Source organism: Podarcis tiliguerta (assembly GCF_965153285.1).
Source record: "Podarcis tiliguerta genome assembly, chromosome: 2".
NCBI lineage: Eukaryota > Metazoa > Chordata > Lepidosauria > Squamata > Lacertidae > Podarcis > Podarcis tiliguerta.
Window position 1 is genome coordinate 120000560 of NC_139535.1, and position 12697 is coordinate 120013256.

At 48.0% G+C, this 12697-nt stretch overlaps 1 protein-coding gene across 3 annotated transcripts in view; it reads left to right on the forward strand.

Moving 5' to 3' along the window:
• OLFM2 (olfactomedin 2) overlaps nt 1–12697 on the forward strand; it is a 178192-nt gene that overhangs the window by 42666 nt on the left and 122829 nt on the right. Inside the window, exon 1 of one of the 3 annotated variants that reach the window (XM_083428276.1) lies at nt 8430–8796. The exons of 1 other annotated variant lie outside the window; for it this stretch is intronic. In XM_083428276.1, coding sequence (XP_083284402.1) covers nt 8662–8796 — 135 coding nt within the window. In that variant the 5' untranslated portion in view covers nt 8430–8661. Of the gene's footprint in view, nt 1–8429; nt 8797–12697 lie in introns of those variants that run through there. One more of the 3 variants, XM_083428277.1, reaches the window with a different exon arrangement.

Consider the following 12697-nt stretch of genomic DNA (forward strand, 5'->3'; position numbering starts at 1 on the left):
CCAACCAAAACTAGGAGAAAAATGAGAAATAGCACGCCAGGCACTCCTGTCTTCCACTGCCTCCCACAGTTTGGTCAAACTCATGTTCGTAGCTTCAAGAACACTGTCCAACCATCTCGTCCTCTGTCGACCCCTTCTCCTTGTGCCCTCCATCTTTCCCAACATCAGGGTCTTTTCCAGGGAGTCTTCTCTTCTCATGGTGGCCAAAGTATTGGAGCCTCAGCTTCAGGATCTGTCCTTCCAGTGAGCACTCAGGGCTGATTTCCTTGCATTTCTCATTATTAGCAAAAGCAGAATAAAATATGCTAAAAAAGAGAGACATCATGGAAATTTTTGAAAATTGGATCATATTGCTGAAGAATGACTGAATACACACTTCCAGTGCTCTTTTCTCTTCCAGACACTTAAAGGGTGTAAATTTCTTTTTATCCATTGTATTTGACACAATATGGATCCCCTCCCCCTTCACTAGCATTTTTCTAAAATTATTCTATTTGCAATCAATACATTTCCAATCAATTCTTTCTCTAGGAGTTTCATGATATCCCTCTATTGACAGAGCAATATAACAACAGAGTCAAAAGACAGGTGTTAATTGGTGGTTTTATTTATAGGTATAGTTTGTTCCTGATGTCTAGTAAAAGCAGTAATGAGTTTATAACATTTCAAATAAACAGCCAACCAGTGTTAGATACGGGCAAGCAGGGCAACCGGTGGCATTCTCCCACTTGGCTCGTTGTGGTTGACAGGCCTGCAGGTGGAAAGAGGCAGGAATGAAAATGGATTGATCACACTGATAGATGACAGAAAGCCAACAGGTAGACACTGATAGCCATTGTAGCCATTGATAGCCTCTGTTCTACCTCCATTTCAGTTGCTGGGAATTACAGAGGGGGGAGGGCTGTTGCACTCTGGTCATGCTTGCACACTTCCCATAGGCATCTGGTTGGCCACTTTGGAATGGGATGCTAGACTAGACGAGCCCTTGGCCTGATCCAGCGTGGCTCTAGTCATGCTCTCATGACAGCAGCCACTACAGTATTTCCGGTTAGATGTGTGCGCTTGAGGAGGGATCCTCCCCACCCCCTTGAAAATGGGTGCGTGTGGCATGAGTGGGGAAACTGGTGCCCTCTTGATGTTTTGGACTACAACTCCCATCAGCTGCAGGCAGCATAGCCAATGGCCAGGGGTGCTGGAAGATCTAGTTCAGTGTCATCTGGAAAGTCACAGGTTCCCTATCTCTGAACTATATTTCCCCCCCCCCCCCTTCTTTTCCCCAGCAGTGGTGCTTCACCTGTTTTGTGGTTGGTTTGGTTTTCAATGGATGTCCTGCTCTGCTCTGTAATATATTGTAGGCTGGAGCAAAAGGTGGGTCCTGCATCAGGAGAAAATGAGAAGTCACTAGCTTTTTGTCCAAAGAAGAAAGCTATTTCCGTTTTCTGAATGGAGAGGTGAATTAGGATCTTGACAGCCACCACTAGAGGACTCTGCTGCCCTTCCATCTGCATCCCTTCAGGCAGGAGTCCCAGCTGTTTTGAATGGCTGCAGAGCCATAATTTCCTCATTCACCATTATAACTGTTTTTCACTTGCAGTTTTGTTGCTCACTGCTGTACTGAATCACCTGCAAAACGTTATAGAATCAAGGGGTTCTTTGAAGGGCCCCACTGACCAGCAGAAGCTGGCACAGCTGGCCAGAGGCATTTACCTGACCTTCTCGCAGGTGAGTTTCTGCAGCTTATCAGGAGGGGAAGGGTGAGGAGTGAGGTGGTAGATAGAGTGATGTCGTGCAAACACACTGACAGGAGTGCTGATGGTATGCTTGCACTACACCAACCTCACCACCAACTCACCTTGCTCAGTAAACAACAGCAACTTAAATGCTGGGAGGTCAGGTAAGCACCTCTGCCACACTATGACATCCTCTGCTGCTGTTGACTGACTGCCCTAAGCCAGTACATCTCCCAGTCCTGTAGAAAAATCCACATGTTTAACTCACAGGACTGCTGGGAAATTCATATCTGACCAGGAAAGGGCCATTGTGTGTGTGTGTGTGTGTGTGTGTTCTTAATCCACTCTAGCAGATGCCATTCTGGTCTTTCTTCTGTCTCTCTTTGAAAACTTTCAAGGAAAAGGACTATGCAGCTACCTTAGACAATGTGGTCCATTGCTCAAATACCACTAGGCTTTCTGCTAGTTTTTAAATATAAGCCTGTTTTACTGTATCCTTCAACTAGGGCTCACTGATTTATGCAAACATTTAAATAGTACTGGAAAATGTGCCTTTTTCTCAGTGATTTTCATTGAGAACCACAACTTCATGTTGTGGAATCATCTCACCTTCTTGTGTTCTTAAATCTATGAGAATGGCATATACTTTCCCATTCTCTGATGGGTCAAAGCTCAACGGCAGTGCACATGCATTTCATGATAAAGTCCAATGTTCATTATCTTGCATCTCCAGGTGAAAGATTACAGCTGGACTGGGAAGGAACTGTGCCTGAGAACCTGAAGAGCTGTAGCCAGCTGGGGAAGGGACATTGCTTCATGGCAGAGCAAACACTTTGCATTTAGAAGGACCCAAATTCAATCCCTCACATCTCCACTTTGCGCTGGGAAAAACTCATGTCCAAAATGATGGAGAGCCACTGTCAGTCAGTGTAGATCAGGGGCAGTCACTATGGCACCTTCCGGAGGTTGTTAGGCTTCAACTCCTCCGCAGCCCTGGCCAGCAGGGCTAATGGTTATGGGTTGATGTTAGCTGTAGTCTGATGGTACCTGTAGTTCAACAACATCTGGAATGCCACAGATTCCCCATCCCTGATAAGCCTAGTAGACCAATGCTCTGAATCAGTAAAAGGCAACTTCTAATGCTCCAGCTGTATGTCAGTGGTCTGCCTTGAGTTGGTGGCATCTAACACCGTCACTTCCCAATTGTTGTGCATGCACCCTCTCACCAGCATTTCTGCAGAGGATTGTTCTCCTACACCAAGATTATGAGCTTTGTCTAATAGACTGGGGAATGTTCCATTAAGACTAATCAAGGCTCCCTTCCACACTGCTGTGTTCTGACTCCCTGTCCCTTACTTTCACACCTATGTTGGTGGCACTTGGAGAAAAGTTTTGATTGGCCAGATGTGTGTCTTTCCTCCCACCCTGCATTCCAAACCCTTCAACATCTTCCAAAGTTTATTTCACATCATTCTCATTTCAGGTCTAGCCTTGCTCACATGTGCGTCGGCTGGAGTCATAATGAGTGAGTGTGAGTAAGCAGGATTGTTGAATCAGCCTGCATGCTCATTTGAACTGCAAATATAACCTTTGTCTGTATGATCCATGTTTCCTTCTTATGTGGAGACAGCTCTACTTGCATGCTCAGCTTCCTCCACGCCCTCAACATCATGGGGGCCCAGCCCCCTGCCAGCAGATATTGAGGGGGCCCAAGACATCTCTGCCCCTAGGAGTTGGCCTGCCTAATTCTAATATTCAGTTGAACACTCATTTTGGTAGGGTGGGGCCTGCCACCATGACCTCACCCACCCCTCCTTCACACTCTGTTGCCATGATCCTGCCTCTCCTCCACACTCCTTCATCTATCATTTGAAAATCGATCTGCTCCATTTCCAGTCAGTGTAACTTCCTGCTGAAATCCCATAACTTTCCATACCGCAAATGTTCTGAGGTTGTTGTTTTTTTGTTACAACCTTTGTTGCACTATAGCACCTCCCATAACAGTGTAGCATCACAGCACTAGTAGAACAGAATCAATCCAATATACTATTATTGGGTTAAGAACATGTTGCAGACAGTTATCTTTCCACAAGGGCCAACATTGATGCCGAAATCCAGCATCGCCTGAGCTCTGCGAGTGAGGCTTTCTCCCGATTGAAGTGCAGAGTGTTTGAGGACCAGGACATTCACAGGGAAACCGAAATGCTTGTTTACAAAGCTATTGTACTACCAACCTTACTGTATGCTTGTGAAACATGGACCACTTATAAACGACATCTCCAACTCCTGGAAAGATTTCATCAATGGTGTCTCTGAAAATTTTTACACATCACTTTGGAAGATAGGCAAACTAATGCCACTGGAAGAAGCAAAGATCACCAGTGTTTAAGCAATGATTCTTCAACATCAACTTTGTTGGACTGGTCTTGTGCAGATGCCTGATTATTCTCTTCCAAAGCAACTACTCTATTCCGAACGTAAAAATGGAAAGCGTAATGCTCAACAAAAGAGGTTTAAAGACTTTCTCAAGACAAATCTAAAAAAAAATGTAATATAAACACTGACAACTGGGAAACACTGTGAGCGCTCCAGTTGGAGACCAGCCTTTACCAAAAGCCCATCATGGGCTTTGAAGACACTCAAACTCAGGACGCAAGGGAGAAACGTGCTAAGAGGAAGGCACGCTTGGCAAATCCACACTGTGATTAACTCCCGCCCGGAAACCAATGTTCCCACTGTGGATGGAACTGTGGATCCAGAACTGGCCTCCACAGTCACTTACGGACTCATTTTTAAAACCATGTTTATGGAAGACAATCTTACTCAGCTACGAGTGATCGCCAAAGAAACAGAAGCAGAAGCAGAATACATCTGCAATAGCCCAGACTCTTAAGACAGAGGTGGCCAAAGCTGGTGGACTCAACCACATTTGAATCAATTTATGTTTTGTTTTTTGCTTTTTAAAAAGGTGGGGGATGCCTAGCTCCACTTGTTGGAAAAGGTGACTGTTGTTTTCAGTCTAGGTATTAGCACTTTATCTCTCCTTGGGCATAGCTGTGCATAATGCTATGGCTATGCTTGGGCACATGTGGTCCATAACTCGTTCTGCTAGATGGCCCCATCTTCATTATCAATGAGGACATCATTGTGGGTAGTCTATGACCCACTATCAGGAGCAAGCTTCCTGCTGCCCTGTGGATGTTGTTGAACTACAGCTCCCATGTCCCCTGGCCACTGGCCATGTTAACTAGGGGGTTATAGTCCAAAATATAGGGAGGTTTGGGAAGATTGGTTTGTAGAATATAGTATTTCATAAGCATACGGAAGTTGGCCGTTTCTGCTTTAAATCTGCAAAAAGATTGTGTTATAGCTCAGTGCACCAACATAATACATCTAATCTCTACAGAAATACTAGCTGGTCTATCTGGCAAATTGGAAAAAATCATAGCATAGGAGGCACAATCAATGCAGATGGATCTTTTTCAATGCTCCTTGCTTGTAGATATTGCTTTTTACACCTGGTTTAGTGCTAAAACACCACATCACTGACAAAGGATGCTTCCAGTTGCCCCTGAATAATTACAAAGATACACATTTTTTCATGAAATGACTGCATGTGTGACTTACACAGATATATAATAGCAAATATTGCACTCCCCAATTATAACACAGATTATAACAAGTGCTTGTCCACTTGATTTCAATGGGGAAGATGTACGGCCTGATTCTGTACATGTTTACTTTGAAGTAAGCCCTACAATGTTATTTTTTAGGAGGTTGCACAGGATTGCAACACTGAGCATGTTTACTTTTCCCATTGAAACCAGTGACTTTCAATGCAGTCTTATGCATTTCTACTCAAAAGTAAGCCCCACTGAGTAGATATAAGATTGCAGTCTTGTAAGGATCTGACTTTGGCTGAATCGCATGGCTAGTAAAAGAAAGAATCCTCCAAGACTAAAATCTTTGCCTCCATCAATATCAAATCGTGGTGCAGATAAAAGCAGCAAAAGCAGAGCACCTGTGCTATATTGATTGATGCAACAGTAAAAACCAAACCAGGCAGCAAACAACTCCCACACCCTAAGGCAGGCATCCCCAAACTTGGCCCTCCAGCTGTTTTGGGACTACAACTCCCATCATCCCTAGCTAACGGGACCAGTGGTCAGGGATGATGGGAATTGTAGTCCCAAAACAGCTGGGGGCCAAGTTTGGGGATGCCTGCCCTAAGTGTGGTGTCCTTCAGATGTTGTTGACTTCTTGCTGGACTCCAACTCTCATCGTTCTTGACAACATCTGGAGGGCATCATTGGCTATCCCTGCCCTAGCCTACTACTGGATGCCTAACCCAAGCATACAGGTGTTTGTGTGTGTAGAAGATGTGCAACCTTTTGTGCAGTTATTCTGCATTACATCTTTCTGAATTGAGGACAATGCCTTGTACTGAAACAGACCATTAGTCCGTCTTGCTCAGTGTTGTCAACACTGGCTTGAAGTGGGACTCCAGGATTTCAGATAGGAACCTGTCTGAACCTCAGACCTTGGCCATGCAAATCTCATGCTGTACCACTGAGTAATAGCCCCTACATGAGAGTAATTTGGAATTATGCAGCTGCAGATACTCACAAGCAAGCCCCACTGTGTTCAATGGGCACAGACCCATTTAACCACTTGGCTACACGGGCTAGTAACTGGGCATAGTATTGCAGTCTGCACCCTATGTACTGAGTCCAATGGGGCTTGTTCTGTAAACATGCATAGCACTGTTAGGGAGATCTCAAGATACAGTAGCGGGGAGAATCAGTTTTTGTGATAGAAGTAGCATCGGCAAAAGTGGAGCTGGGGCATCTCTGGTGTTTGAAATTGACACTATTGGGAAGACAACAAGGAACACATTTATTATGGCATATGCTTTGGTGGACAAGAGCCCACTTCACTGTATGCAGCAAGCATAATCTTGAGCTGGCAAGCATATGCATTATACATATAGTGGTGATAGTGGGAATTGTTGTTGTCTATCTCATGAAAATCATAGAACTGTAGAGTTGGAAGGGACCCAAGGGTCATCTAGTCCAACCCCTTGCAATGCAGGAATCTCAGCTAAAACATCCATGGACATAGCTAGGATTTTTGTTAGTGGGGGGCAGGACTTTTGTTAGGGCAGAACCAAGATGATTGGTCAATTAGTTAAGTATTTCTATTGTTTTACTTGATCTAGGAGGGGGCAGCTCCCCCCTGCTCCCCCCCCCCCGCGCTACACCCATGAAAGCATCCATGACAAATGACCATCCAACCTTTGCTTAAGAATCTCCAAGGAAGGAAAGACAACAACCCCCTGCTGTCAAACGGCTCCATTGTCAAATGGCTCTTACTATCAGAAAGTTCTTCCTGATGTTTAGTTGGAATCTCCTTTCTTGTAAGACTCATAAGACTTGGTTGTCAGACCATCGATCATCTTGGTTGCCCTCCTCTGCACATGTTCCAGCTTGTCAACTGTGCAGTTACATGTTGTAAGAATGTAGAGGAATAGGTTTCGAAAGGGGTGGAGAAAGTGAAATGAGCAGACAGTGATGATTCCTTGAAAAGAAATTAGTTGCCGTGACCCCACTTAGCAAAGTAGCAATGGTGGTGACAGAAGCTTCCTGGCATTGGTAAGATAATTAACACATGTAGCCTAATAAAAGCAACAACAACAGCAACAACAGCTGTAATCTTGATTCAGGCCACAGGTGACACGATTGAATTGCTGGATCAATTGTAATTCAGCAGTTCCCCACTGGAGTTTCCCTTCGAAGTACTGTTAAGTGCCTTTGCTCAAGCCTGGCCTCCTTAAGGTCAGCTGCGGAGTGCTCTGGTAGGATGAAATGAATTCCCTTTCTGCTATCAGACCTGTCCATTTTTTGCAGATACTAACTTGCGTCTGTTCCAGGTAGGCTGCAGAAGGGGACTGCTGGCAGACGGCGGCCTAGCATATCACCTTTGAAGATGATGAGCAGGCGAATGAACCCCTGAAGGGGTGGCTGACGCCAGCAAGAGCGCTGGTTGAGCAGATGGGTAGGCGGCTAGAGTTCGCGTCCTCTGCGCTCTTCCTTAGGTGGTCTCTTGGGCCACAAGAGTTCTTGCTGTATTGGCTACCACAGACGGCTACTTTTCTGGAAAGTTTAGTTGGAACTTGGAACGCTTATTTGAGTAATATGCAGCGACCGCGGGAGAGGAAGGCAGGTTTAATTTAATCCAGCCCCAGCCCCCCAGCCCCACCGCCGCAGCCTGAGAGAAGCTCCGTAATTCCTTGCAGGGAGGCAGGTGGTGGAGTCTGCAAACTGAGAAGAGGGGGGAACCCTGTCCAGTGAGCAATGAAGTGCGCTAGTTTGGCGCAGGAGTCGGGGTGAGAGCGGATTATCCTGAAATCGGAGTATCCACCCTGCCCTCTGATTATTCGGTGAGCTGTGCGTTTCTTCAGGCACCCCGCTCCTATTGCCTGGCTTGCGCGGACACAAACCTGCGTGCATTCGGTGAAGGTTTCCTCCGAAGTAAGCGCGCGCAGGAGGGCAGCTCCTCTTGGCTCAGGAGCTGGCTGCAACCCGAAGTGCAAGCCTCAAGCCTAATTACACCCACGCCGCCCCCAGCCACGCGCACCCTCCCTTTAATTTGCGCTGGGCGCCCCCCCCCCCCGCTGAGCCGGCCTGTGGCCAGTGGCGGCGTGACGTCAGAGCGGCTGCGAGAGGCCGGGGCTGTTATAAGGAGGGGCGCGCGAAGCGCCCCGCTTCTCGGCTGCTTCCTCGCCTTCGCCTCGGCAGACGGAGACGCGCGGCCCGGCCAGGAAGGGAGAGCCGGGTGGAGGCCGGCGCGTGCCCGACGGGGCAGATGAGCCGGGAGGCGGGCTGCGCCGCGGGCTTCGCCGGAGGGCGAGGGGCATGAGGCAGGGGGCGACATGACCGTGCCGCTGCTCAAGATCGGCGCCGTGCTCAGCACCATGGCCATGGTCACCAATTGGATGTCCCAGACGCTGCCGTCGCTCGTGGGGCTCAACGGCACCATCTCCCAGGCCGGCACTTCCGAGAGAAGCGTGAGTCCGCCTCTTCTTCGCCTGCCCCACGGCCGCCCCTTCGAGGCTGCCAACGCGCGTTTCCCGGGAGCCCGGCGGGCCTCCCTTAGCGCCTTTGCAGCTCCATAGGGAAGCCGGCTTGGAGGGTCGAGGGTCCCAGTTCATCTAGTTGCGCAAAGCGGGCGGGGAGGCGGGGCACGGGCACACTGCCATTCCGGGACTCTGTCACCCCCACCCCGTCCGACGAAGCTTTCGCGAGGGTCCCTCTCCTCCCTCCCGACGAGCTGCGATAAGCTGCAAAGCTGCCAGCTCCGCGCTTGCCCGTCTGTTTGCTCGGCAAGGAGCTTCTATCCACCGCGAGGAAGGCGCGCCGCGGAAGAGCTTTCCAGGCGCCGGGGTCCCCGTTTCTCCCCGGCCCTTGCCATCCCACGTTGGGCGTCTACTAGTTTTTCTAGGCCAGCCATCCCTGCTTCCGAGTGTGCTGACGCGGGGCGTGTGTGTGTGTGTGTGCGTAACCCTGGAGAGAGAACTTATTTACCAGCAGATTTTTGAGAGGGTGGTGAGTGCCTGGACGGACGCTGTTCAGTCACACCCACACTCCAGCCTTTCCAACGGGTCTTTCGCCGGGTGACCTGGACCTCCTCCCCGCCCTGGCCTCCAGGATCCCTATCTGGATGCCAGTCACCGATGGGCTCAAGACACCGGACATTTCCGCGCGGGAGATTCGGCTCGCGTGGGCTGACTGAAGGGCTCGGGCAGACACCCAGATTTCCTTGAACGAACGCGCTTTGCATGATCCTGCCTAGGGTTGCGTGATTTCTGCCTTGCGTGCCTTTGCTGCAGCTTGGGCCGCTAAAGTCTCTTATCCACTCGAGACCGATCTTCTCCCGCTTTCCGCTCCTCTCAGACCACGGTTGGCTTGCTCTTTCCTCCGCCCCGCAGCTCCTTCAAGTGTTTGATTATTCCTCCAGATCCACCCCACCTCATCCACGACGCTTCCCACTGACCGTGGGGAGTGGAGGATGGCAAGGCAATTTTTCGCCCCCCTTTCAACAGCCCCTCTCCAGATCCTGGCTAGATGACACCTTCTGTGGCTCCTTGGTGTTCCCTGCTCCTTTCTTGAGTGGAAAGGGAGAGCCCCCTTCCCCCTTAGCCAAACTGGGGCTTCGGCATGGCGGTAGCTGCGACGAATTTCTCCCTCTGTCCCTCCCAGGCTTGTAGCCTGGCCGCTTTCGGGCGCACCGACGATCTTCAGCTCGAGATCGTCCCAGGATGCCGCCAGCATCCGCACTTACTCCAAAGGCGCTGTAGCTTCCTTACGTCCACCTTGGGGTTAATTTGGCTTGATTACCGTATTTACGCTAAATCTGGAGAAAGAAGGACTCTTCTCTCTCCCCCCCCCCCTTTTCTTCCCGCCCCCATTCCTTTCACGCTTGTCTGAGTAGATTTCTCTACTACTAGAAAACTTTCCTCCTTTCTTAAAGGAGAAGTGCTTGCTTTGCGTATGAGAAGGGGGAAGAGTTGGTTCAGAAGAGCCCGTGGGGCGTCGACTCTGCAGGGTTTCTTGGGTATGTGCGGGAAGAAAATATTGGTCCCCCTCTCAAGTTCCTGCGGCGAAGGGGAATGTTCTTGCAGCTAGGCTGGGGCAATCTTTTCCTTTTCTAAATTACACAGTCATTTTTAGAAATCCGGGGGGGGTATAGGTGTCAGCTTAAATAGTGTCTAGCAAATGTGTAGATAAAAATTCCTGTATAAAGCAGATGTTAGTACCGCGGGGTGGGGTGGGGGAGTAAATGTCTTATTCTTTGATGCGATCAAGCCTTCAGTTGCCTGGAATTTTCTGACGCATTTGATGGACAGTTCTCCAGGGAAATTTGTGTTACAATAAATGTGCTAGTCTACGCTTCCACAAGACTGTCTGCATCTGTCTCTGTCTGCCTGCCTCTCCCTCTCTGTGTCTGCGCGCGCGCGCGCGTGCATGTGTAAATTTTCCATAGCTTTGTGTCCCATTTGCAACCTGGCAGAAGAATTCTATGTCCCGAACCTGAAGCTGCCTTTCCCTGGATAAATCAGTGCAGGAATGATCTTTAAAACACATCTGTTAGTGCAGCCATACAAAGGGCTTCTTTCGTATTCAAAAAGGAGCTGTTGATTGGAGTAACAGGTTTGTTGTCTGGGACTGGGCAGGTTTCTCTGGAGAGATTAGGGAGTTGAAGGACTGGCACCGATTAGAATGACTCCCTCACAGCTCAGCTACTAATTCATTGATATAGAATTATTAGTGGAGCTGGATCCTGTGCTGAAGTCCCTCTAGTGATTATTGCTTAATGGCACAGCAGGCAAGACCAGTCTGGAAACATTGATCATGGGATTATGAGTGTACATGTGGACTTACTCTTTCCAGAGCTCCATTATTTTTTGTTACAGATTTATCGGTTTCTAGCAGAGGTGATAAGTGTGTGAATGCAGTTGCCCAGCATGACAAAATAATTACCTGTGAAAAGTAAGATGTAAAATGTCCACTTAATTAAGGCAAATGTAATCTTAATAAGAAGTGGGATCACAATTCCTGCTCACTTCTGTGAAAGGGATGGGTAGGATTTAGTAGGGCCAGCTGCACATGAGTTTTCCACTCGTCCCAAAATGTAGGGGCTGGGAGAAGCAAGCCCCCTTCCCCGAAATTGAACATGTCAGGTATTAAGACATGTATGCAAGGCTGTAGATGTTGTGAAACAGAAAAGACTCTTTATTGAGTGTGTGTGGAATCTGGCAAGTGTCAAATGAATGTTTGGGAGCAAGTGAATGTAGGAATTTCTGCCAAGGAGATGCCACCACAACTGCATTCTATCTCTGTAGGCTGCAGCTAATCTACCCACTTAAAATGTCCATCTCCTGATGTTTCCTTCCTGCCTACTTCACATAGTGCCTCCATTGTAAAATACAGTGGTACCTCGGGTTAAGTACTTAATTCTTTCCGGAGGTCTGTTCTTAACCTGAAACTGTTCTTAACCTGAAGCACCACTTTAGCTAATGGGGCCTCCTGCTGTCGCTGCGCCGCCGGAGCACGATTTCTGTTCTCATCCTGAAGCAAAGTTCTTAACCCGAGGTAGTATTTCTGGGTTAGCGGAGTCTGTAACCTGAAGCGTATGTAACCTGAAGCGTATGTAACCCAAGGTACCACTGTACACATTTGTCAGTTCAAGTAGTGCTGGTTCTTATTGCTTTGGCACTGCATCTCTAACCTCACTCTGATCAAAATTGTCCTTTGTCTTTCACAAGTGTTTAATGTGGTTGTAAAACTTCCATGGTCTTCTAGAATGTGACGGATCAAACAAACAAATAAACAAACAAACCACTGGTGTGTTCTTCTGCATTTGATGGATCTACCATTCACACGCTCACATAAATAGTGAGTGATTCAAAGGTGTTTTCTGTGTTGCATGTGGAAGTGCTCTGTTTTTATTCTAGAGCAGCTTCTTAGCTTCTTGCTTACTGACTATGGGCAAAATTGGAACTATGCTAGCGTGCATTGAAGAAAGAAGGCTCAGTGGTGCTCCTTTGCTATGGATCTTTCTTCTCTTGCTGTGGAGCTTCCCCAAGGAGCTGATCTTGAAACCTTGTAAAGGGTATAGAACTGTTCCAGCCTCTGCACAATAGGGCTAGGCCACCATAATATATATGGGTGGGTTTTTGGGTGTGCTTCAATGCTCCTTTGCATTCAGAACCCCTTTTCCGTGGGAGGAAAAATGGTTCTAGCTTAGACTTCTTCCTCTTACATTTTGAGGACGGTGAGAGCATTCAAACATGAGTTCTCTCACAGTCTTAGGAGTGAAGTACTGAACCCCATGATTTTTTATTTACATGATTTGCTTCTATAGATCTTCTGTAGGCAGCTTCCATATGCCTTCCCTCATGACCATAG